Below are 26,437 nucleotides of genomic sequence, written 5' to 3'. Positions count from 1 at the left end.
ATGCACAAGCTACGTTTGATACTTTTTCTCTATGTCTAAATGTTCACTCCCCGCAAGTCTAACTTTCATTTTACAATGCAGGGACTGTAACCAGAGATATGCTAGTTATAAATACAGTAATCATTACTTTATTTAGGCAGAATAAGTTCGTTGTGGTTTCCAAGCTCGTTAACGTTAGCGGTCTTCCACTGATGAGTGACATTAGCTAGTCTATGACGAAACATAATTTAGCAAAGAATAACATCACACTGAAAATTGTAAAACATAAATTTTCAATATAACAGGCTAAGGCAGGGGTCCCCAACCACCGGGTCGCGACCCAGTACCGGGTCGTGGACAAGTTGCCACCGGGTCGCAAGAACGTCCTGAATTTTTTTTTATAATAGCCACGTAATAGCTTAAGCGGGTATTTTGTACTTTAAGAGCCGACTTCAATAACAAATCATTTCTACTTTTGTACAGGGCTGTGCTCTCTCTCTTTTTCTCCACCTCTCTCTCTCTCTACCAGTGCATCAGCGATCACATTGCTGTCATTAGAGTTTGAGCATACAGTACTTCTAAAACACAATCGATCAAAGAATTGCAGAGGTATGACTTCATGAATCATTTGCAAATGTATGTCGCAAATGATGTACATACGCGGAGACGTTCAACTGTGTGACAGCGCAAATGACTGAAAAGTTATTATTTTATTCTTCTTTAAAACAACTTCAGAATTATTCATCGATCGTAGCACCATGATCAAAATAAACTATTAGGCAAAAAAATATTTTAACGGCTACACTTTTAACGTAGGTTTGAAAGGAACCTAAACTTGTCAATCATCATTAAAATCATATGGTAAACGTGAGTCTCCGTGTCTCTGCGCCCAGCCGCAATTCTTCTGGCATCTCTCCTTCTTCACTGCATTTTTCTTCTCTTCTGTTACTTGGAATTGGGTCTCGAGCCCGACCAAGATTCGAGCTGCCTTCGAGAACAGCAAGCCAAGTTCGTTTAGGTTCCATTAATTATTAAAGGGATAGTTCGGCCAAAAACGATATTAAACCCATGATTTACATGATTTTTGGCCGAACTATCCCTTTAAGACTTAATGGGCAGGCAAATTAGTAAAAACAATGAAAGTAAAAAACAATCCGCCAAAATATGGTTTTACATAGAAAATATACTATAGCCTAAATAAAGCAATTATTAATTTTCCTAATGCATGGTTATTATCTTTACTTCCGTTTAAAACGTATACATTTCGAAAAGGAGGATTTTCAGCACTTTGTTTGAACAGCAACTCAGCGACCCCAAAAACCCTGAACTTTAAATTATGCAAATGTATGAGTCTGACACCCTATATGCATTTGTTGCACATGTCATTATGCACAATTTATCAAACTTTGAAGGAAGTTGTGGGACTTAGCCTCCTTGACTAGTTCTGGGCATGGGATGTGCTGCCCAGGGGGACTCAGTTGGCAGGAGGAGCAACATACTGATTCAGCAATATGTCTTGTGGAGTAGCCATGGAGATGCCCTAAGCTGGTCAGCAGTTAGTTATAAAATACATATAGTTAGGTCGTAATTAATTTGTATAATCAAAATACATTATTTTTTTAAAATACCTTGATGGATTTTAAACGCTGCATATGTATCCGAGTCCTGATCGGGAGGCAACGTCCGATTCCGATCGAGTCTGAAACCACGTGATCGGGGCCGATTTCCGATCACGTGATCGGATTGGGACATCCCTAGTTAATTCTATTTCACTCTCGGCTTATTTAACAACAGCAAAACTGGACATGATAGTCACAAATTTTGTCATACTTATTTGAGTTAAGAGACTGATTGGGATTTTCTTTTAATTGTTATTCAAGCAATGTATGTCTCATGGCCAACTCACCATTAACTCAACCGTTGTTGTCTCTGCCCTGGTCTGGCTGAAATCAGCAGGTTGCAGGATGTGTGACGCGTTATACTAGAGTGTTGCCTACAGGGTAATTGTAAAGTGCCCTCTGGTGGACAAACTATACAATGGTCACACTCGTGACATGGTTGAAGGCTGTTTCGTCCGTGTTTTTATATATATATATATTTTTTTAATATTCATTTATCGGCCATTATGAATGCCGATACCGATAGTTTGGAAAATGCCTAATATCGGCCGATAATATCGGTCGGGCTCTACTAAGCAGAGACTTTTGCTAAGCAGTCTGTAATGCGTGCTACTATGGTGGTATTGTCTGGCTGAAATTAGAAGATCTAGCTGTCATCAGCCTAGCAGTGGTAGAAGCAGCCATGTGCCTATATGATAGGTCCTAAGGATGTTGTGTAGATGGAGAAAAGGAATGGACCAAGCACTGATCCCTGAGGGACCCCAGTGAGCATCTGGTGGGTTGTGGACAACGTGGCCCTCCATGACATGAGATTCCAACCTGCAACATTAGAGTCTCGAAGCTGGTGATTTTAAAGGTTGTGTGTGTGTGTGTGTGTGTGTGTGTGTGTGTGTGTGTGTGTGTGTGTGTGTGTAAATTTTGAGATAATGTAGGGACGAAAAGCCCTATGTCAGGGCTATTCAAATCTTACCCTGGAGGGCCAGAGCACTGCATAGTTTAGCTCCAACCCTGATCAAACACACCTGAGCAAGCTAATCAAGGTCTTCATGATCACTAGACAATCACAGGTGGTTAAGTTTGATTGGGGTTGGAGCTGGACTCTGTAGTGCTCTGTCCTCCAGGGTGGGATTTGAATAGCCCTGCCCTATGTATAAAAGGTTGTCCGTTTTGGGCTATTGTAGAAATATGACAGTGACTTCCATGTAAGGAGACCCGCAGTGTATTCACCTTATTCCGCCACGCCCCTTTTTAATTCTTCGCTCTTCCGCATTTTGTCAACCGACTTCCGCTGCTAATATGGCACAGTGCATTCGGTGGTTAGTTTGGTCGTTAGAAGATTGTTTGTAGTTCACTATAACTTTAGCGAAATGACAAATATCGCTTCAGCTGTAAATGTTTTAAATTAGGAGCACGGTTAAAACTTCATACGACGCTCGGATAGTCTTATATTGTCCCATCAATCGTCTCGTGGTTAGACGATATGAAGCGGCCGCGGCAAGTTACCTGGCATATTTAATTACCTCGTCCTGTCAGGAGTTGATGGAGCAGCATTGAAAATTATTAAAAGTATGTCTACCAATATTTACACAGTGATTTCGTCTTTTTTAAAGCAAATGTGCACCTTAGCCAGTCCAATAACTATTTCGTTTTTATGTGGTACCATGATAGAATTCATTTGCAAACTTGCCAACAATTATTCCTTCAAATCAGGAGACTTAAATCATTTTAAGTGGAATCTACAAAGCTCACATATGGTTTAAGAAATTCCTTACAGATAATATCTGATCACACTGTAAAGGTTTATATAACTGCATGGCAGGTTACATCTGATCACATAGTAAATGTTTAATATAACTGCATGACAGGTAACAGCTGATCACATAGTAAAGGTTTAATATAACTGCACAACATCTGATCACATTGTAAAGGTTTAATATAAATGCACAACATCTGATCACATTGTAAAGGTTTAATATAAATGCACAACATCTGATCACACTGTAAATGTTTAATATCACTGCATGACATCTGATCACATATGAAGGTTTAATGTTATTACAACAGGTAAAGCAAGACCACCCTGCAATAAATTAAGACACAGCTTTATCGGAGTCATCAGGAGCTGATCCCAAGTGTTTATCTGGAAGCTGTTGGTGTATGTACTGGTAAAGTGCTTGGCGACTGTGTAATGGATGCAATATCAACCCTGTGTAAAGCTGAACCAAAGATGGTTGTTTCTCAGTAGAGATATGTACATATGTGCCAGCTCAACACATTGAAGCAGTTTCTCGGACAGGGTTTACAGGATTAGGATTTAATTATATTAGGACATTTTAGTTTTTACAAACAAACCCTACAAAAAAAACAAGACTGGTGCACATCTTGTGACAAAACAATGGCACTCATCTTGAGGTATGTCAGTAAAAGGTGTTTTTAATTATTGTAGCTCAAATAAGCATTTTAGCCTGGGACCAGGATAAGCCCTGTCCGGGAAACCGCAATATTGTTTTCCCATATCAGATGTAGGTTGCTTCAGGTTGAGTTGTGATTTTAAAGTGTAGTTGGGGCCAGAGACGGATGGATCCTCCCATTGTGTTTCTGCATCACAGTTTAGGAACATGTTGATTGTATCATCCTCACATTTGTCCACTGCATCACTAAACATCAATGCATCTGTGAAAACAATATAACCATTAACGTTTTTATGTTAGTATTTAAAATAAACTTGCATCATGAGAATTAATATATAAATGGCACCCATACTTAAACAGAACAGTGTGTAAGAGAGAGATGCATTAAAAAGAGACAGTAACATTATACACACAACCTTTAACTTCAGTGTTAAATAATACGTTGTTTAATAGGTCATTATCAATATCTGAATGAGGAATGAACTGACATTCTAGCATCTGAAATCTCAGTAACTTGTAGGAATCACGTGGGCTACTGTAAGAATGCAATGTACTATAATATCTCGTTGTACTATGGTAAATATAAAAATATAGGTGGACAATTAAACCATTCAAATAGTTGCATTTTATAAACTAACGTTATTGATCTTAAGTGTATTTGTAGAACGGATTTCACAAATCTAACTTTAGGCGAACGAGCACACAGTTAGCTAAGATAGCTTACCTGAAACTGGCCACCTTTTCAACACCCGGCGTGGTTAAAAGTTACCGGAACATCGTAGTCGAACCATTACTTGAGATAAGGGTGTTCCTCAGTTGGCTTAAAATTGGTAAGAACGAAACATAAAGGTGCTCGTGTGAGCTTTTTAAGCTTAACGCGTCACCTTCAGTCACTGCCTCAGCTGCTCATCGTCTATGCGGCCGGAAGAACGTTGACAAAATGACCGAAATGGTGCCGCCCTTGTTGTCATGAAAAATAAGGTGAATAGAGATAAAACGTCTCATTCTAAGGTAATAAAACAATACAGTTAAATGTAAATGGCCACTCTCACTCTTTGTACTCATTTCCAAATGCTAATGCTGTACCCCTATAACATATGAATACCAATGTAAATGGCCGCCCACTCTCAATCTTTGTACTCATTTCCAAATGCTAATGCTGTACCCCCATAACATAAGAATACCGATGTAAATGGCTTAAAGTGCATATTGCAGGTTAATTTTTTTGTGAGATAAATATATAACCTTGTATGAAAGTACCATATGAAAATTAAATGCGAAAGTAAAAAAACATTTAAAAGACTTTTTTCAACAACGCGTCATTTTACGTAGGCAGAGGGAGTCGTCTGACAGGCTCTGCGTTGGCTCAGTGCTGTGGTTGGTATTTAGTAAAAGCAGTCGCAAGTTGATGTGATTCTCCGTAGTTTTGTATTTCAATTTAGCATCGTCATAGTTAATTAATTGTGTAAGTGGAGGTTTTACAAACTCCAGCCTGTCAGGACAGCAAGTCCACAGGTTTCTTATGAAGAATAAAGACCGCGCTATCTTCCGTGTCTGGGTGTGTTTAGCGCAGCTGCAGCACGAGGAAAGAAACACGACTTCAATTCAGCATGTGCTTCGGAAAAATGGTGGTGTGTAGCGTTCACTTTAGATCGGAGGATTATCATCCCGGCAATATGATGGAGTTAAAAATTGGATGCCGAAGCAAGAACCACGTGAGGCCTGTGTTTTGGCCGCTGTGAGGAAACATGAATGATCACAGGTCCGTCAGAGATGCAGCTCGACGATAACGTGAACTATGCACCGTAAGTGTTATTTTTTTTAACATTTGCTAACTACCAAATCAGTGAACATAATGATTTCAATCAAGTTTCTTCTAAATGTTGAAATCAACTAACTGATAACCTTAGTTTGCAAATAGTATAACCATCAAATCGAGTTACATCTTATTTACTTTGTTTGCATAGCTAATTCGTTTATTGTCATGTGGTGTGTTCATGTATGTGAGAGTCATCGGATTGCAAGTAATGTTAGCTTGCTACTATCATATGTGCATTACTTTGGCCCACACTGTAGCCTCAGACCTTTACATAGTTCATCAGGTAGATTAACATTACTCATATCTATAAGTAATTGTACATGCATTGCCACCATCTGTTTACATAATGCATAAGGGCAAATGATTAGTCAAATCGTTTTAAACAGTATAATGCAGAGATATACTCCAACACTATCTTTGACCTTTATTTTTGACACAACTAAATTAACACATTTAGAGTTGTTGTTTGGCATTGCACTGCAGTAAGTTGGACAGGGGTACCTAAGAAGTGACATGCTGTTATACAATTATATAAAGGTGAATCTGTTTTAATTCTAGTTGTCCAGCTACAGATGAAGATGCTTAGTATGATGAATCATCCTCTGTTGTCATGGACGAACCTGGTGATGTGTTTTGGAGGAGGAAAAGACAAAAAAGACTAATCTGATGAGAAACCACTGCAGGAATCTCATCCTGTTCACACAAGTAAGACTTATTCATGTGTATCAAAGTCAGAAAATTTTTTTTCTTATTCAATGCTGTTGGCAAGTTCATTGTTTGCCAAAGCCAGCTGATGTCTGTTGTACCATAACCTGTATTTTTGTTTTATATACTATGGTATAGTAATTTTCTGCTTTTTATATACATCTCTTAGGTCTGTGCAGCATGCATGTATGAGCATTTTTGGTGACCAGTGACTTCTGTTCTGAGGGGCGTGAGTTCAAAATATGTGTTTGTTGTGACGTGTGTGAACCATGTGCATCATGCCTCTTGTCACAGTGCGTGCCTGCTGCACACGCGGTGAAAGGGTTTATGATAAAAGAGGCACTCATGTTCACAAAATAATCGCAAGACACTAACTTGACACTAAACTGTGATTACACAGGAGATGAAGTGAGGATCAGGCAAACGTGAGCGTCTCTTTTTTCATAAACCCTTTGGACACGTGTGCGGCGGACTCGTGTTTTGACATCACGCATGATGCACATAAGTTTACATGACGTGCTGAATACATATTTTGAAATGACGAGCCACACACATGACGAGTTAAATACACGTGACCAGCTTCGCAACGTGCGCCAGGGACAAATAAATGTAATCTATTTAAATATTCTGTTCTGGAATACTCCAGGTCACCAGGCTCTACGAGAATGCAGCACTGTCCTGTCTTCCACTACACTTGATCCCCTCTCCAGATTCATCCAAAGGATCAACACGGATGAGGCTGTTGGGATCTATTAATCACAGCATTCACAATTTAACACACTTCAACACATTTATTATGATACCCGCACATATGTTGAGAAAGATACTGAAAAATTGTTTAATGTTTTTAAATGGGTCAGATTGTATATCCTTCTTTCGGTGCTACATAAATAAAACTAAATCGAATTACAAATGCAGATCTGCTTGGTATATATATCTGATCTAAACTTCATAAACAAGTTTTTATACAGTAAGACAATTTGTGATTGTGATTCTTGTTTATTGGTTGTCACAAAATGGGGGGTATTCAAACCATTTATAAAGTGCTCCTTCCTCTGGAACCTGTCCTCTAATGGCTGACACATGCAGGAAAGAGCGGCTGCACAGAATGCCATAGGCCCAGCGGATAACTTGCGTATGCTGTATTTAGCGCTATTGTCTGGAGATGGGAAAACTATCAATATTGATTAATTGAGTATTGTCTAGTTCAGTGGTCTTCAACCTTTTTTAGGCTGGGGACCCCTTAATGGATTGAAAGGAGGAGCAGGGACCCCTAGTACATGTTCTACAATTAGGACTGTATTCCTTAGTGTACTTAAAGTGCTTTATTTTCGCACACTAATTTTGTACTTAATATACTAAAAATTAATCTTTGGTACTTCTTAAGATGTTCTTAAGATCATCTAAGTGTACTTCACTGTGCTATTTTGAGACACCATGAATATGAACTAAAATGTGCTAATTTATTTAGGTACCACTTGTAGTAAACTTGAACCCTTTTTTGTATGAAAGTTGAGTTCAAGTTTAATACAAGTGTTAACTAAATAATTTTTTAATACAGAGATGGTATGTTAAAAGTGCATTTCAGTTTATATTAATGGTGTCTCAAAATAGCACAGTGAAGTACACTTAGATAATCTTAAGAAGATCTTAAGAAGTACTAAAGATTACATTTTAGTATATTAAGTACAAAATTAGTGTGCGAAAATAAAGCACTTTAAGTACACTATGGAAGTGGTACTACTTTTTCACCTGGGATAGCCTATTGATGGCTACTTACATTTTTCCAGTTATTTTTTTGTTTGTTTTGCATTCAAACAATATTTGGAGGACCTGCGGTTATACCACCAAGGACCCCCAAGGGTCCCCGGACCCCCTGTTGAAGACCCATGGTCTAGTGCCATCAAAAATTGTGACGTAGTCATGACCTATAGGCAACTTGTAATTAAAAAAATTAATTAAGATTATTTTAATATTCAAACCTTTAATTTACTGTTAATTTTTACAAACATATTCAATAAATTAATTCAATTCAATTCAATTTTATATATATAGCGCTTTTCACAATTGGTGATTGTTTCAAAGCAGCTTTACATTAATAGAAGCAGTGGAAAGCACAGAAAAAACGACAGATAGCACAACATAATACACGATAGCACAAGCAGCTAAATTTGCTGCGGCTATGAATCAACATTATAAGCGTGCGTATTGCTAATGTAACATAAAGAAGAGGGTGCTAAGTTAAGCCCAAGAAGGCTGCCTCCCCGGGTTGAAAAACCCCCTAGGAGAAAAAAGACCCCAGGCTTAGCCGGGGAAGTAAAAAAAGTCCTAGGAGGGAAAAACCCTTGGGAGATATATTTATATATACATTGAAACGATTAAGGAGATTAGGCGGAGGTTAAGCGGGTTCTGCCGGTGGTCGTTGGTCATGCATCAGCTGGGCATCACGTTGAAGATTATTTAGTAATAAATAATCTCTGCCCTAAACATACTCATTTCTACTGGCCTGGCCTGTAGCACATATGGGTTCAGACAGCTCACCTCTCCTGCGGTGATGAGCAACATCTGCATAACGTAATGTAAGTGTGGATGGATATTAACGAGTGTAACATAACTTATAAGCATTAAACAGACGTAAAGTATCAATGCTATATTTGCTATTGCATATGTGATAATGATCTGTACAATGTTGTGATCTGAGCACAGTATTACATCTCGTCAGGTAGTGTCTGTATAAACACTGATCTCACCAAGACATCAGGGTCCGTATGTATAAAACATCTCAGAAATGCTCTTAAGAATAGTCTTAAGCTATGACTTAAGTGTCAAAAAATTCTTAGTAAGGAGTAGGAGAATAGGAGACATTTATAAAGAAGCTGAAAGCAACTTTCAGTAAAGTGTAAGACTCATTCTTAAGTGCTCACTTAAGTCCTGAAAACTGAGGACTACAATGATTTCAACCTAAAATGGCCGCCTTTAACCTCTGAATCAGCCAATAGAAAACCGGCAATGTTATACAGTCACAGCAGCATGTGACACCATACATGTATGAATCATGAAGACATTCAAATTATATTAGTATTAAAATATTTTAATTTTAATTTGCTTCTCAAAATGTTTAACAATATTGGTAATAAACCGGTACATGCATTTATTTTACATGATTTTGCACTATTTTCATTAAGTTTCAACATGTTAATGAAATATACAAACGTAATGATTTAAGATAATGAATCACATCATTTTGATTTCACTCAAAAGCTGTTTATAAAGAAAGACTAAAGTTTGCAAACACTTAGATAAAAAATACTTTGATGATCAAGCCTGAACAAGATGATCAAGTTAAGTTGGATTTCTCCACTTAAACACAATTGTAATTTTTGCCATCTTTATCACTTTCACCTTCAACTTGCTCACTGCTAACATAGCTAACATAATGTTTTGGGTCAGGGTTGTATACTCTATTATTATCATTTTTCATGTTATAGTGTCATTGCAATCTTGTCGATACTTCACATTTTTTATTGTAGATTTTATTTACATTTTATGGTATTTTATTAACCTATCATAAACTGTAAAATGTAAAAGCGGCTCTACTTAAAAAACTTACTTCAATTGGTAACACCTAATATTTAAATTTTTTTAACTTTAATTATTTCACGTAAACTGAGAAATTTAAGTTGAAAAAACATGACATTTTAGGCATTATCAATAATTTTATCCAACTTTAACTTTTTACAGTGTTTATTATTTAAATTTATTATACCATTGCTGTATTGATAATCCCATAAAAATTATTGGTATTGTGCAAGCACTTGAATATTTTTTTACTAATATACATCTTATACTGTATATTATATTGTGTAATTTAATATACATTGTATAAGAACCCTATACTCTTTATATTTCAATATTTTTTTTCAAAAGTGCTATAGAAATACATTTGAATTAAAGTAATTCTAACACATTCTTTGTTGTAAAGTGAATGATCTCCGCCTCTCTGCTGCCCTCTTGTTACTCTTAACTAGGTTAAGAGACCTCTCCAGCTCTCTTAAATAATTTAGGAGCTGAGACCTAGTCTTAACACTTAGGAGGCATTATAAAGCAAACTTATTTTTAAGTCTAAGTCTAGGAATAAATGACGTAAAATGACGTCATTCTTAGAATTTTGACACACTTAAGACTACATTTTTACTCTGAGCAGCTTTATACATACGGGCCCTGACCAGTTCCTGCACTCTTGGCTGCATAGCAGACTCATCATTGTATGGCTGTAGTTTGCCGAGTATGAAAAAAACATTTACTCGTTCCTCAGCGTCCGAAGAACTGTCAATGCGATCCATCGTTTACCTCATCGTTTACCTCTGGGGACGTCACTTCCGGTTTGGCGGTTTTTAGAGGGCGGGACTAAAATTTCCTTACAAAAACGACTCCAGAAGCCTGTATTTATAATTATATTTTAAAATGTAGTTCCTACAGTATTTTTCTATACTTTGAGTGACTCTGTGGTTTAACTTTCAATTTGCTCTTTAATTCGTTACAGTCACCAAAGGAGTACTTAATCAAATGGTCAAATTGATTTGATTAAGCTACAGTGCTCACCCAAGTTGGATGATCATCATTGGATGATGTGTAAACAAATCTCTTTCATTATAATAGACCCACCTTCGACCTGTGTTGTTTCTCGAAGTCTTACTGTTGCTCCCACACTTTAATTAAGATAATATACCTTTTATTTGATATTATCAGTGTATTGCTTGGTCTGAGATTACATCTAAAATAATCAAGCCTTTTAGGGGGACAAGCTCGTTTTAACACCTAAATTGGAGTGAAATCTGTTTAGAGGCAGTCTTCTCTAATTCTTACAAGTTACACAATACACCTTTAACTAGACAGAAATCAAAGATGGGAGCGGTTTGTAATGTGTAAAGGTCAGGGGCGCCACTAGCAATTTTGGGCCCTATGAAAAAATAGGGGGTCGGGCCCCCACCATACCCATTTCGCAGCATACATACAATCCAACCTACTGTAGCTATTCAAAATCTTTGTTTGTAATTGAATAATACAGCCCTATTTATTTTACTATTGTTTTGACCACAGTTATCAGTATTCATAGATACCTAAAATGGCTGCAGCTAAGATAATTTATTGTGCAATGTAAAATTAATTGAAAAATACAGTACATTAAATCAAATATTCAGAGAAAATGCAACATTCTTAAAGATTAAAGATAAATGTGACCAAGCCTGTGAAAACCCAGCTGAAGTATTTCTTTGTGATTTACTGTTTCCACATAAAATCATCCTATATAATGTAAAGAACATTTTGTGAAAATATAAACTTGATATCTTTAATGTTGACTGAGTAATGTCATGTCAGCGATTGAAATCATAGTGAAATTAATGCTTGAAATTAAATTGTGATGCTTTTTATCTCACAATAAGATTTGAGACTTTTCTGATTTTCACAGGCAGTCTCAGTGACATACTGTATACTTGAGCTGTTACACACCAATGACATTGTAACATTTAAAAATGGCGAACAACAACAATGCATCTTTTCTATGTACATTCTGCCTCAAATAAGACTGGGTCAACAATGCTTGACCAAAGCTTGTATTATAATAATTAGCATTATTTATAAGGTAAAGAACAAGTTTCACACACCAGCAGCTTCAGTAAAGCAAAAATAACGACAGATGATTGAAACCGTGAACTTAAAGCTTAACCTGACTCCACCCACTGGCAATATTTGAAAAATGCAAGAAAAGTGGGCAGATCTCAACGAAGATAGAGGGGAACTAAGTGTGTGGTGATATTGTGACAAGGGCGTGGTAAGCTTAAACCTGCTTACAGCGCGAGGCATTTTTTGGACCCAACATCCAATACGAAAATTCAACTGCAGTAGCCACCGTTCAACCTGAACATGGCAGATGTTTTTACACCATATATTGAATTATTCAAACACTTTATATCCAAATGTCAAAAAACTTACTAAAATCAATGAACAGCAATAACAAAAACCCCATTCTAACAGATCATTAACTAAAAAAAGTTGGTTTAGGGTTTACTCTTCAAGAAACAGCTATATACTGTTATTAAATGATTCTTCAGAATTTTTATCAACAGGGCTCTAAAATGAAATGAATGACAACTATAGCAGATTACGACATAGATTTCCATTGATTTCTTAAACATGTTGCAAGTTGAGAAGCTTTAATATACATAACTGGGCTAGTTTAGCCTTAGTTGCATTTCAGTTTTATCACAACCACTAGTGTGTAACCGATCGCATTTCTAGTTTATGTTAATTAGCTTATACGGGCTACGTTAATTAAAACAGCTTATAAGGACTGACTTCGCGTTAAAATCATAACATAAAACAGGGAATGTAAATCGCCTTGTGTTTTTTTAAACCGGGGTGAACTGAGCGAAGATCATAGCAAATAGCAGTAAATACACTCACCTTGCTCTCTTGTGAAGTTCACTCTGCACTGTGAGACCGTGGATTGAAATTGGCACTAAAACGCAGAGTAAAGACGTGACGGAACTAAGAGGGCTCAGCTTAAGGGGGTTGCGTGTGCGGCACAGTCCTTGGCTGGGGCCCTCAAAAGTTCATGGGTCCTTAGAATCGTCCTAACTTTTCCCCCTTTACGGCGCCCCTGGTGCAGGTGTAAATGCAACTTTGTTCAATCTTTCCTGTGTATACTATCATAGTTTTTGGACAAACTGGTATATGTTTTACGTGTTTTTAATCACTTTGCAGATGTAGCTGTGGCCAAATCAGCCAAATTGATTCAGCAGCAGTTGGAGAAGGAGCTGTGAGTATTCACGTATTTCTGTCATTTCTGTTTAAAAAAGTGCTAAATTAACTAATGTAACTGGTTTCTTGTAATCTGGATTACGTAATCAGATTTCAAAAATGAAATTCTTGAAATGAATGTTCCCTATATGAATGTTTGGTAACCTATACTTGTGACCTCTGCATTTAACCCATCCACTGAATAGTAAACACACACCCCTAGAGCAGTGGGCAGCAGTGATGCACGGGTCAATGGATAAACAACCTGCACCCAACCAACGTTTTCAACTAATCCGCCTGCAACTTGGACTGCAAAAAATATATAATAATATTGTACCCGATCCGGTTCGTGGCCCGCATTTTTTAAAAGTAGTAATTGTTTAAAATTGTTCTTTGGTAAATGGTAAATGGACTGCATTTATATAACACTTTTAACAGACCTATGGCCATCCAAAGCACTTTACAATTTTGCCTAACATTCACCCATTCACTCACACCTTCATACACCGACGGCGGTGTCAGCCATGCAAGGCGCCATCCAGCTCATCAGGAGCAGCTGGGGTTAGGTGTCTTGCTCAAGGACACCTCGACACTTGGTCCGGTGAAACCGGGGATTGAACCACCAACTTTCCGGTTTGTAGACAACCTACATGAACCACTGAGCCACTGAAACGACCCGACCCAACGCGACCAGAATATCATTAACAATATTTTTGGATGACTCGTAACCACAAGTTTAATTAGGAAATTAAGTAGTTTTAACAAACATGTCTTACTTAAAACATTACTTGTGTGCATTTTAAGACAAAACAAATGAAAATTTAAATGTATTTAAGATATGGCAGTGCAAGTGGTTTTAAATTTGGACAGCTCTTACATTTATTTTAGTCTAATCCCTGTCCTTACGATAATTAACCATGGTTTTACAAGAGTTAAAACCAAATAAACATGATTTCTGTAGTAAAACCATGGTACCCACAAAATAACTGTGGTTTTGAACAACACCGTAGTAAAACCATGGCTTTGCTAACAGTAATCAATACACACAAAAACATGGTTACTACACTACCACAAAAAAGTAGTTTATTCTTGTAAGGGGAAATTGCGCCATAGTCTTCTGAACACACAGTTATTATCAATACAGCACTTTAAATTTAAATGACAATTAACTCTCCCTGTCTGGGAAACCACCCAATTTATGTCTATAGATCTCTGTCATTAATTACTTGTTAACACAGAATATTCAATGATTTACTGATAGGTGGGATAATATAGCTGGAGCTGGGTGCGCCTATGAAAACTCCCATACAAGCAAGTCTACACTTCTATAGCCTTCTTTAGCGCACAAAGTAAAGCAAAGCTACCGTCTCAACAAAATCCATGTCAGCCATTTTGCAACGAGACTTAAGCCGCCCGCCTGACAGAAGCACCTCCCAATACACGAGTAAACTCAAAATGTTCAAGCGTCCAACTACATGCCAGTAGCGCTTTTTCCACTACTTCCGCGTCTAGTATGAACGCACAATTACCCAACGAATAAACAACTGAAGCGTCAACTAATTAAAAAACATAGAAAACTCTGTGCATGTTTTGATCATCGCTTTGAATCTGATCTCTAATAAAAGTTATTTACAAAAAGCTATTTTTTCAGCTTTTTGCTTAAAAATGTGTATTTTTAAGGAACCTAACCATATTTTAGAGGTGATAAAACATATGTTATGTATGTAACCCTCATTCCCTAAAGGATGGAAACTGAGATGTCACGTTGTGACCGACAAATTGGTGGTGCGCTTTGCGGGTCCAATCTACTTTGAGAAACTACTAAAATGCCTATGAAATTAGCATGCAGGTATTTGCATCCGCAGGCACCGCCGCATAATTTTTAACAAGAGGCAGGTGCAATTTTCGCTGAGAAAACCGAGCATCAGGGCCCGGCCTGTATCAGCAATGGAACAGCAAACTGTGGCGACATGACGTCTCCGTTCCCTTTCAGTCGATCAATACAACGTCACGTCGTGACCGACGAATTGGGAATCCCTACCACTGAAGCTGACCCTTCCAGTGCCTGCGCAAACCTTCTGACTCCACCGAGGAGACGGAATCTGGGCTTACTGCAGGAAGGCGGCCACTACTTGTTCCTTAACCCATGGTAGTGAGCTAGCAAACTGGAAAGCAAACCCTGTCTGGGCGGAGCTAGGAATGCTGTGGAAGCAACCCCTTAAAAAGGTGAAATGGATGGCATGGAGATATGGGACAACCAATAGGTTCTCCATAGTGAAGTCTCTGAGTAGTCACATGAACTTGACAGAGACGCAGAGCAGACTCTGTTAAGGAAAACGTGGGCTAGTAGGATTATCCCCACAGAAAATACTCACAAAGGAACCCCACGTAAGGGATGCAATGTGGAGGCCTGGGCCTAAAGGCCGGGATACACTGCACGATAATTGGCTGTCCCAGACGAAAGATTGCCATCGTGAAACTATCGTCGCGATTTCTGTGATCGTGGCTCTCCATCGGTGGTCCTATGTCGTACAGTGAGAGAGGTTCAAAGACGGCCGTTTTCCCGGTCTTGCGTCTACGATAGTTTTGTGGCAGTGTCAGAAATTCTGCATTATCACCGCACAGTGTGTTTGCTGCTACGACCTGCGCACCGGTATTTGTTTACCACGAGCGCATGCTGGTGACGTTGCGCAACGTGTGACGCAGCTGCCGAAGCTTTCGTGTCATCATCGTACAGTCTACATGCCTCTCGTACCCGAGTTTAAACAATACATTTCGCACAGTGTGATAAGGTAATGATCTTATAAGAGGACAAAAATCGTGCAGTGTATTCCGGGCTTTACACAGGATTACAGAAACCCAATATTTAATAAGGGGCAAAATGTGGCCCCATCCATCCGTTTGGCCCAACGACGGAATCCAAACGAAGGGTAGTAGCGCGTTCAGTCTTTTCCGGCGCTTGCAAGTGACGTTTAGGCATTTATGCAATTTTGTATTATTATCTGACTCCAAGATAATGTTAATATTAATCGGATTGATGATTACTTTTAACAGTTACAGAATTTGGGTGGATGTTTGGTTATTCTTGTTTAGCCCTACTTGTTATTGCATCCGTTCATTCGGCTACTCATGTCGCTTTGGACTCACGCACCGGCCGTTTATTAATATTTAATAATCATGCGGGCCCACGATCACAACCGAATCAGGCTTGGTCGCTGCTAGAGGTTAGACCATATGTTCAGAAGGCCGCCTTTCATGCGTGCTCATCTCTGAACATACTTTATTTAGTCCCCATAGAGGTGCAACTTAATTATTACAATATTTGTTTCTAACCAGAGGCTCACGACCACTATCATAAAACAAACTGACCGTCTTCTCCAATGATAGCTTTGTATAATCGTGACATAATTTAATATGCAACTTAGATAGATTAATATTGAAATAACCAGAGGTTGAGGCTCGTCTGATTTAGAGTGGTCAGACAACATTTACATGTTACTCTAAACAGGAAATTAGCCTCCACGCATCTAATTTAACTTAAACTAGCGCCAAGTGCTAGTCGGATCTCTAAAATCCTCCGCTGATGTACTACTATGCCATCTAATCTGGGATTTTAGTCCGTAAAAAACTAGCCTGATTTTCAGACGTTGCGGAAACAAGGATACATCGTAATTTACTAATTATGTCAATAACTTTCGTAGCCACAGAATAAATCCAAACATAACAATTTATTAACCAGTTAGGAAAAACATAATTCAAAGCCAATTAATATATCCAATTCAAATACAAAACAATACAACGAAAAACCATTGCATACCTGGTAAGGAGATGAAGATCTGGTTACAGATTCCTCAAAATAAAATAAAAAGAAACATGATGCTGTATCAAAGATACAGCGTCATGGGGGTGCATTTCTAGATATTGAAAGTCCCGCCTAAATCTTGTACACATCTCCTTAAATAACCAGAGAACAAAGCATATAGGAATTTGGTACTGATTGGTTGTTGTAAAACTAAGGGCTGTCCTTAATCTGTATACAGTGGGTGATTGGTTTATGCTTGGAATGGGAGGTGTCTATTAACATTGAATGAAGTTTCACATATACTTTAACATTGTATTCTGTTGTTATATGGGTCAGACCATTGTAACCACTTGCAATGAGATATTTCAATGAAAAACAAATAAGATACAGATTTTAGATTCTTTGTGCATGTAGCATTTCATATACAGTTTGCTTTGAGACAATAAGAATACAAATGTATGACACCCTAAAGGTGTGTCTTTGAAACCCAAATGTTTCTCAGTGGGAAGTCCACTGTGAATCGTAGAGAGTTGCTTTCCCGAGCACTCACGTTGCCCCCATGCAGTATCCTTTGGGGAGGTGCTATATTTATTCAGGAAATTGTCTTACAGCTCCGCCGCTTGATCATATCGGAGAACATAACAGTCCCGATGGGATCAACATACAGTAAGATGTTAGCTCTTGGTGGTGTCCAATCTCTGTAGTGTTCGTAGTTTTCAAGTTCAGTGTGTCAACCAAGACCCGTGTGCTTTGTTCAATGAATGTCCCATTCTTTTGCGAAAAACCACCTGTTCTTAGACGTTCTATCCATTTGAAGAAAGTTGTCACCTCTGAACGGTGATCATCTCTGATTTCAGACATCGTCAGGTGGGGATCATGTCATTGACAATACATCACTGTGTGAAACACCTGCACATTCTTAAGGACCATTCATTGATTGAACATTGATCAATACTGATAGACTCAGCAACATTATCAAGAGATTCATAGGGCAAACCATAAATAAAATAAATAAAAACATAACACATGATACCTTGATGTTAAAAGTGCAAGTGGTACGGTCTCACCAGGTCAAAGATATTTGATCTATAAAATTACCAATGTTCTTTCCCACTGTTGTATTTGGAGTTTAGTTGAATTTAAATGTACTTGGTCTCTGGATATTGAAGAAGAAGATGCAAAAGATCAGGTTAAAACAAGGCATAACATTGAGGTATGCATATTACACAAATAAAACCCAGAAAATGAAATGTTAAAATAACCTTGAGGTATGCATGTTACAGATTGTATGAAGATAAAACCCAGAAATTGTTAAAATGATCTTCAGGTATGCATATTATAGATTTTATAAAATAAAACCCAGAAAATGTAAAAATAACCTTCTTCAGGTATGCATATTGGGTCATGTGGAAAAATAAAAACCAGAAGGTGTTAGAATAACATACAGGTATGCATATTGGGTCATGTGGAAAAATAAAAACCAGAAGGTGTTAGAATAACATACAGGTATGCATATTGGGTCATGTGAAAATAAAAAATAAAATAAAAAACCAGAAGGTGTTGAAATAAAATTTTGGTTATGCATACTATAGGGTGTATCAATTAACGTGATAGTAAAATATTGCTATAATAGATTTAGGTATGGGCATGGTAGCCCATATATAATAATAATAATAATAATAATATTAACAATAATAATAATAATAGGCGCATAATTGTGTAATCGTTCCATACACACATCTATAATGAATGTTTCGAGGGAATTCTGAATTCTCTTAGTATAAGCACCTTGTAGGCCTAAGATTATTTTAAGAATATGTTCAGGACATGTTGAGTCCATGAGCACAATTGAAGATTCAGAATCTCATGTTAGATTTCTATGTGTGCAGGTATGTGCCTATGTATATATGTATGTGTATATGTATGTGCTTGTGTGTATAGGCGTGTTTATGAGTATGTGTAGTCCATAGACTTGAAGATTTAGAATCTCAGATTTCAATGTGTTTGCATGTATAAGTAGGTGTACGAGTGTAGAGATATGTGAATACTTATATAGGTGTGTATGTGATATGTTGGCTAAGTCACATTTGATATTGGGAGTTGAGATGTAAATGGTTTGATTGATTCTTGAAAATTGTTTGTGCTGTTATTTAGTGATAAATTGAGGATCAGGGCGCCAACTGGTCCTCACTTATGACAACAACAGTCAGATTATTGATTTGAGATTTAGACAGTAAGTTTGTTATTGCAATTAGAAACATAATCATCAAAGTGTGACTTTGCCATGTAAGTTTCTTATGAATGTTGTAGTTTTGCTAATATGGGTGTGAATGATATCACTTAGAATTTGTGTTGGATTAGATGTCCCTGTTTGTGTAACAGGAGAATGTTGGTTTTAAATGTAGTGTTAAGTTTGGAATATGTTGTGTGGTGTGTAGTGTTTATGTCTGGATAGTCTTTACGTCTATACCAGATGTGTTACGAGATTGTTTTAGTCAATGTGTGTGCTGTACAGTCAGTTTTTGTCTGGAAGATGGGTGGATTTTATCTCTAACAATTAGTGTTGCAAATTTTGAGGCCATGTCTATTCATGAAGGTATAGTGTTGTGAGGTGTAAAATGGCCTTTGAATGTCTTCACACCCATCCTCCGTTTTCTAGATTGCTTTTCTGCAGGGTTTGCTGTCTTGTCTGATGTGGCCAGACATCTCTGGCCAGGATTTACAGCTTTCAACCTGATAAAGGGACAAGCAGAGAAGCAATTTTAGTTTTTTAACCCTTTTGCAATGTGCATTGAGACATGTGGTACAAATTTTCCTTTTGGTGATCAGTCATTACGGAATAGATGTACCATTGTCATGTTACTTTACAAATTTATTTTCAGAGATTAAATTAGTTTTTCATCTTTTGGTCAGAGTTTTATTGACTACTGTTATTGCAGTGTAGTCTGACTGTGTATTACTTTAAGCTGTGATAGTATTTAAACCCTTATGCTGTCTGCTGTGAGCATTCAAACTCCATTTCTGCTGGAGAACTTTTCCATAAGCTCAAATGGCTTCATTTTAAGTTGCTCAGTTCAGTCAGACCTGTGGGCAATTCATCAGCTCATCACACCTGCTTCAGATCTCTGAACCAAAAGACTCTTTTGCTTGTTGTGTTCAGCATTTATCATAGGTTTAGTTACCAAATGATTAAAATAGACTTCTGTATTGGATTAAAAATTGGGTTAGAGATTTCCAATGAAGGAGATTTGGCTCACTATCACGAGTGTCATGTAATTTTTCAGTGTTAAAACATGGCAACACGTGACAACATACTCCTCTCCTTGACACAATCGGTAGTGGACCAATTCAGTGAGTTTGGCCTGTGCAAGTTATTCCATATAGTACATGTTATGCACCACATTTTACCATCTGAGGCCTGTTTGGCCATTATAATATAATGTATATTGCAACTTGATCACAATATAGATTATATTATATTAAAATAGTATTAATTAAGAATACATTCATTACTGATCTCTTAAGGATGTATCAATGTATTTGAGTGTGAAAAGGTTTCAAAGCCCTGGACAGACTGGTGTGAGGCACAGATGTTCATGCTAATGTATTCCTCTTAGATACAAGTGTCTCTCTTTAAAACAATGTTCTTTCTTGAGAACAATGGATAGCCCATTATCTGAGAGGGGGTTGAGCCCCTTTTGATCTCAGTTGGGTTTCTCACAGTGAGAGATAAGACCATTTGTGTTTTATTGGCCTTTAACAACATTATATTTTCCTGCAACAATTTTAATTTTGCTTAATTATATCTCGTCAATGGAGGAATACTGCATGATTTAGGAGTTATAATTGTAATATGACTTACTAATTCCATTCTATACACAATATACTACACACAAATCTTGAGTGATCTTTTAGAAGGCTCACTCACAACAACTCATTTAAAACCATTTCCCTACTTGCTTAATGTCCACCATTCAGTTACATTTCTCTATGCGTTGAGGATTTTGAATCCAACAGCGCTACCTTCAATCATTCATACATTTCCTTTCATTCTCCAGTTGAATTACATTTTCTCCCTAATTAATCAAATATAGATTGTAAACTGATGTTTGCAACATTTAAAAATCTTACTATCTGTGTGCTTTACACATCTCAATTGTCCAAGTCCTCCTTTCACATGCAAACACATTGTAGTTTAAATCATCCGACATTTTCCAATTGTTAAAAGTTATTTCGGCACTTTTCCAGGTTGTACATTTGCTGTCACAACAAAAACAATTGTGTAGAATTTGGTGATTCAAATTAAGATTCTAGATGTTTTCCTTGTTCGAGAATCAGAACAAAATTTGGATGATTTAACTCCAATGTAAGACGATCTCTTGTTTTCCGTAGGCACGTAAACAAAAAATCATTCTTCATTAGCATTACACAGCATTTCCTAATAATGTGGTTTCATTTCATTCTTAAAAGCCCACCGGATTTGTTCTCCGGTCTAACATTAGGTATATTTACAACCTATTTCATAAATGTGGGATGTTTAAAACATTCCCTTCAACATTTTTAAAAGGCAAAGAAAAGATTGACTTACCACATCAGCTGAAGAAATAGAAGAAGTTCAAACCTTTAGCTCCATGAAAAGACTCTTATTCTCCAGGGATCGCATCAATCGCATTTTGATGAGGTTTCTCACTGGTTGAATATCACGTCTCGGGAATCACCACTTTGTAAGGGGCAAAATGTGGCCCCATCCATCCGTTTGGCCCAACGACGGAATCCAAACGAAGGGTAATAGCGCGTTCAGTCTTTTCCGGCGCTTGCAAGTGACGTTTAGGCATTTATGCAATTTTGTATTATTATCTGACTCCAAGATAATGTTAATATTAATCGGATTGATGATTACTTTTAACAGTTACAGAATTTGGGTGGATGTTTGGTTATTCTTGTTTAGCCCTACTTGTTATTGCATCCGTTCATTCGGCTACTCATGTCGCTTTGGACTCACGCACCGGCCGTTTATTAATATTTAATAATCATGCGGGCCCACGATCACAACCGAATCAGGCTTGGTCGCTGCTAGAGGTTAGACCATATGTTCAGAAGGCCGCCTTTCATGCGTGCTCATCTCTGAACATACTTTATTTAGTCCCCATAGAGGTGCAACTTAATTATTACAATATTTGTTTCTAACCAGAGGCTCACGACCACTATCATAAAACAAACTGACCGTCTTCTCCAATGATAGCTTTGTATAATCGTGACATAATTTAATATGCAGCTTAGATAGATTAATATTGAAATAACCAGAGGTTGAGGCTCGTCTGATTTAGAGTGGTCAGACAACATTTACATGTTACTCTAAACAGGAAATTAGCCTCCACGCATCTAATTTAACTTAAACTAGCGCCAAGTGCTAGTCGGATCTCTAAAATCCTCCGCTGATGTACTACTATGCCATCTAATCTGGGATTTTAGTCCGTAAAAACTAGCCTGATTTTCAGACGTTGCGGAAACAAGGATACATCGTAATTTACTAATCATGTCAATAACTTTCGTAGCCACAGAATAAATCCAAACATAACAATTTATTAACCAGGTAGGAAAAACATAATTCAAAGCCAATTAATATATCCAATTCAAATACAAAACAATACAACGAAAAACCATTGCATACCTGGTAAGGAGATGAAGATCTGGTTACAGATTCCTCAAAATAAAATAAAAAGAAACATGATGCTGTATCAAAGATACAGCGTCATGGGGGTGCATTTCTAGATATTGAAAGTCCCGCCTAAATCTTGTACACATCTCCTTAAATAACCAGAGAACAAAGCATATAGGAATTTGGTACTGATTGGTTGTTGTAAAACTAAGGGCTGTCCTTAATCTGTATACAGTGGGTGATTGGTTTATGCTTGGAATGGGAGGTGTCTATTAACATTGAATGAAGTTTCACATATACTTTAACATTGTATTCTGTTGTTATATGGGTCAGACCATTGTAACCACTTGCAATGAGATATTTCAATGAAAAACAAATAAGATACAGATTTTAGATTCTTTGTGCATGTAGCATTTCATATACAGTTTGCTTTGAGACAATAAGAATACAAATGTATGACACCCTAAAGGTGTGTCTTTGAAACCCAAATGTTTCTCAGTGGGAAGTCCACTGTGAATCGTAGAGAGTTGCTTTCCCGAGCACTCACGTTGCCCCCATGCAGTATCCTTTGGGGAGGTGCTATATTTATTCAGGAAATTAATCAGGTAGGAAAAACATAATTCAGAAGCCAATTTACAATCAATTCAAATACAAAACAATCAAATGGAAAGCCATTGCAAACCTGGCTAATTGCATACAGTGGGTGATTGGTTTATGCCTATGGAGGTGTCTATCAACACTTAGTGAAGTTTGCTTAATGTATTGTTACACTTTAACATTGAATTCTGTCGTTATATTAATGAACCAAATTGATATACTTAATTACATTGAAATACTTAATGTGACATCAAACAAGAACAGTTTCAGATACTTTGTGTATGTAGCATTCCATATACAGTTTGTCCTGAGAGAATGAGAAGAGGGGGAGATGGAGAGGAAGTGAGGTAGGGTGTGACCCCACATCATGGAGTGGTTTTCTCAGGGGTAGATGTGAATTCTTTGAGAGGGTTTTCAGATGTTAATTCAACAGGAATTAGAAAACAGTTCCCTATGGATTCAGCCATTTCGTGCTGGTCTTACAAATGTCTTTTGTTAGGGTTTTGGCACCACCTTGCAGTGCCCGTGGGGGGAACAGCAGAGCACAGGTCATCGTCGCTGTGGCTTCACGAATAGAGGCATTTCGCTGATGGTGGGCAGGGTTGTTGGGACTCTGAAATGAAGTACCAAACTTCCCGTGGGTGAAGCTCATATAGACATTGCACAATCAACAGCCTGTGTGGTGACCTTGGTCGCATGGAGTGCCAGGTCAGTGACTGCACAAAGGTCTGAAAAGACAGCTGAAGCCGAAAGTATACTAGGGACGTCCGCGTACGCGCGCCGTCCGCATGACGTCATTTTCGTCATCAAGAGGGCAGATTTTTGAGACCGCGCGGACAGTGCGCGTGCAGTCCGCGTACAACAGCGCATGCGCGTGAACATATTTAGACAGGGCACTCCACTATAAACAATTATACAAAGGAAATAGACAGCATTTGCACACACACTATCGTTTTTCTTCTTTAACTTTTACTTCTTCCCAGAACAGAAAGCCCTGGAGCATGTTTGTTTGATTCCTGTTCTTTGTTGTCTTGTTGTTTGTTCTAAACTGTGTTTGCAATGGTGGATCAGTTACTTTTCTTCACCTATCTTAATGTTTTAATGTACTGTAAATGTCGCCAAATCAGTGCTGCCCTGACAGCCTGTTAGACTAATAATTTGAATAAGAAATCATTTGTATTGCGTATAGCGTCGAACGCGGCCATCCGCGTGTAGCCGCGGGGAGTATACCCGAAAAGCTGCGCGGACGCGGAAAAAAGGTATACCCCGGCCTTGAGTCGTGACCTCTCTTGTGCAAATCCATCAGCACCTTAGCCTGATGTGCAGAGGCCGCCTCCCCACAAGCCCGATATGCAGACGCCGTTATTGCAAAAACTGCTTATAAGCCCGTGAGGGACGCAGGGCTATTCGTCCAGGTGGCCGTGGTGGCTGGCCACACCTGTGTACAACCAACCACTCAACTGTCGAGATGCCATCATACCCTTTAGCTGCAATGCAATTGAGAGAGGTGAAGGGGTGATTGCTGAAAGGGTCTTGCGCAATAGGAGAACTGGGTTCTCCAAGACCGGGTCAGCTTATCATGCACCTCAAGGAAGAAAGGTACAAGGGGTGAGGGTTGAGACGCCCGAGCAATTCCAAAATATCAGTCGTCGAGGCGGGATGGTTCAGGTGGGGAAGGTTGAGTCCACTCCAGCCCTTCCACCGCCGCCTGAGAGAGCATGGCCGCCATCTTTGAGTCGACAATGGGCAGCGCTACCCAGCCCGAAGGTGACAGCGAAACAGCACCTTTGTTACAAATAGATGGCCCCCTCCAATGCAGCGACACATGTTTTTTGTTTATTTGAAAACAGAGGGTCTGTCTGTTCTTTTATTTGATATTGTATGTTTATATATTTATAGAAGAAAACTTTCTGGAGTGCATTTTGTGAAAATCACAAAAAATGCTGGCAAAGCAACTGACAGGGAAATGGTAAAAAAGTCTGACATTTCCCATAAAAAAACACCAGAAACCCCGTCTTGTGTGTAAAGTAACTGTGGTTCTTTCATGAATATAGCCACAAATGCTAGAATGTCATTGAGTAATAAATAAATAAAAATGGCATTTGGGTCAAATTGGAAATCATATGAGTTAATACTCAGCACCTTATATCTCCTCTTGTGTAAATCATTCTGGTATCTTAACTGAGCTTAATTGTCAAATGTTTTGTTATTGTTTTTCTCATAGGAACACACTGAGAGTAACTCGATCTGCAGCTCTCTCCTCTCAGGATGATGCTGTTGGGATGGGGGGTTCGGTCTATCTGGGTAAGAAGGGTAAAGATTTTGAGTTCTCTCAGTTGCCCAATCGGGTGGAGTTTATTGAATGCAGCGCCTGTGGAGATAAAGGAGAAGATGGAGATGCAGATATTGATGCGTTGGAGAAGTGTCTGGCTAAACTTTAATAACCTAAAATTATTTATACTTTCATTATTCTTTTCCAGTTGGTTGTCATCTCTTGTTTTCTCCTTCATTTTTTCATTGTAACGTTCACATTGTGTTGCTCAAGCTTCATCAGTTGATTAATATTAAAAACTGAGTATGGCTTCGCGGCTCTCAAGAGTTAAACTGAAGTGATGTCAACATTTTACTCATTTTATTCATGTTGTAAATGTTGTGTTTGTTTGTGCTATGTAACGCTGTAATTGACTTTTGAAGATCAGATGATTTGTAAATCGCTGTTTTCCAAAGCCTTGTGAGAACCGTAAAGTTCACCCAAATATAAAATTGCTGTCCCCATTTACTTCTGTTGTGGTTTCCTTTTTGGGTTCTTTAGGAATAAAATACTCAAGCCTTAGGTTTCATTTTCAAAGATAGACTTTTATTAACCAGACAAATAAAAGCCGAGCAGTCCTGCAAAAACTCCAAGACTCACTGAAAAACTTTTCTCTGTACCACAGTACTTAAGCCTGTCTTCGCAAGCAAACCATGACCTTTACATTGACCTTAGCATATACTTCTATTCCCAAGGGTTTGTAACATGAAGAAACATATGGTTTATATCATATA

At 38.0% G+C, this 26,437-nt stretch overlaps 1 protein-coding gene and 1 long non-coding RNA gene across 3 annotated transcripts in view; both read left to right on the top strand.

Annotated features, from left to right (window-relative positions):
- The window catches only part of srprb (SRP receptor subunit beta), a 41,286-nt gene extending 15,115 nt beyond the window's left edge, over positions 1 to 26,171 (top strand). Inside the window, exons 6-7 of the mRNA XM_073862735.1 lie at positions 13,299 to 13,353; positions 25,617 to 26,171. Of these exons, the coding sequence (XP_073718836.1) occupies positions 13,299 to 13,353; positions 25,617 to 25,833 (272 nt within the window). The 3' untranslated portion in view covers positions 25,834 to 26,171. The remainder of the gene's footprint in view (positions 1 to 13,298; positions 13,354 to 25,616) is intronic.
- On the top strand, positions 1,510 to 7,844 carry LOC141361462 (uncharacterized). Of its 2 annotated transcripts, none has more exons than XR_012367558.1 (3): positions 1,510 to 2,815; positions 4,991 to 6,533; positions 6,703 to 7,844. It is a non-coding gene; the product is annotated as an uncharacterized lncRNA (long non-coding RNA). The 2 variants fall into 2 exon arrangements; XR_012367559.1 differs by having other exon boundaries at positions 1,514 to 5,814; positions 6,387 to 6,533.
- Positions 26,172 to 26,437: the final 266 nt, after the last annotated feature.

The sequence above is a fragment of the Misgurnus anguillicaudatus genome, chromosome 24, assembly GCF_027580225.2.
Source record: "Misgurnus anguillicaudatus chromosome 24, ASM2758022v2, whole genome shotgun sequence".
Lineage (NCBI taxonomy): Eukaryota > Metazoa > Chordata > Actinopteri > Cypriniformes > Cobitidae > Misgurnus > Misgurnus anguillicaudatus.
Note: the sequence above shows the minus strand (reverse complement) of the source record. Positions and strands in the feature narration are given on the sequence as shown.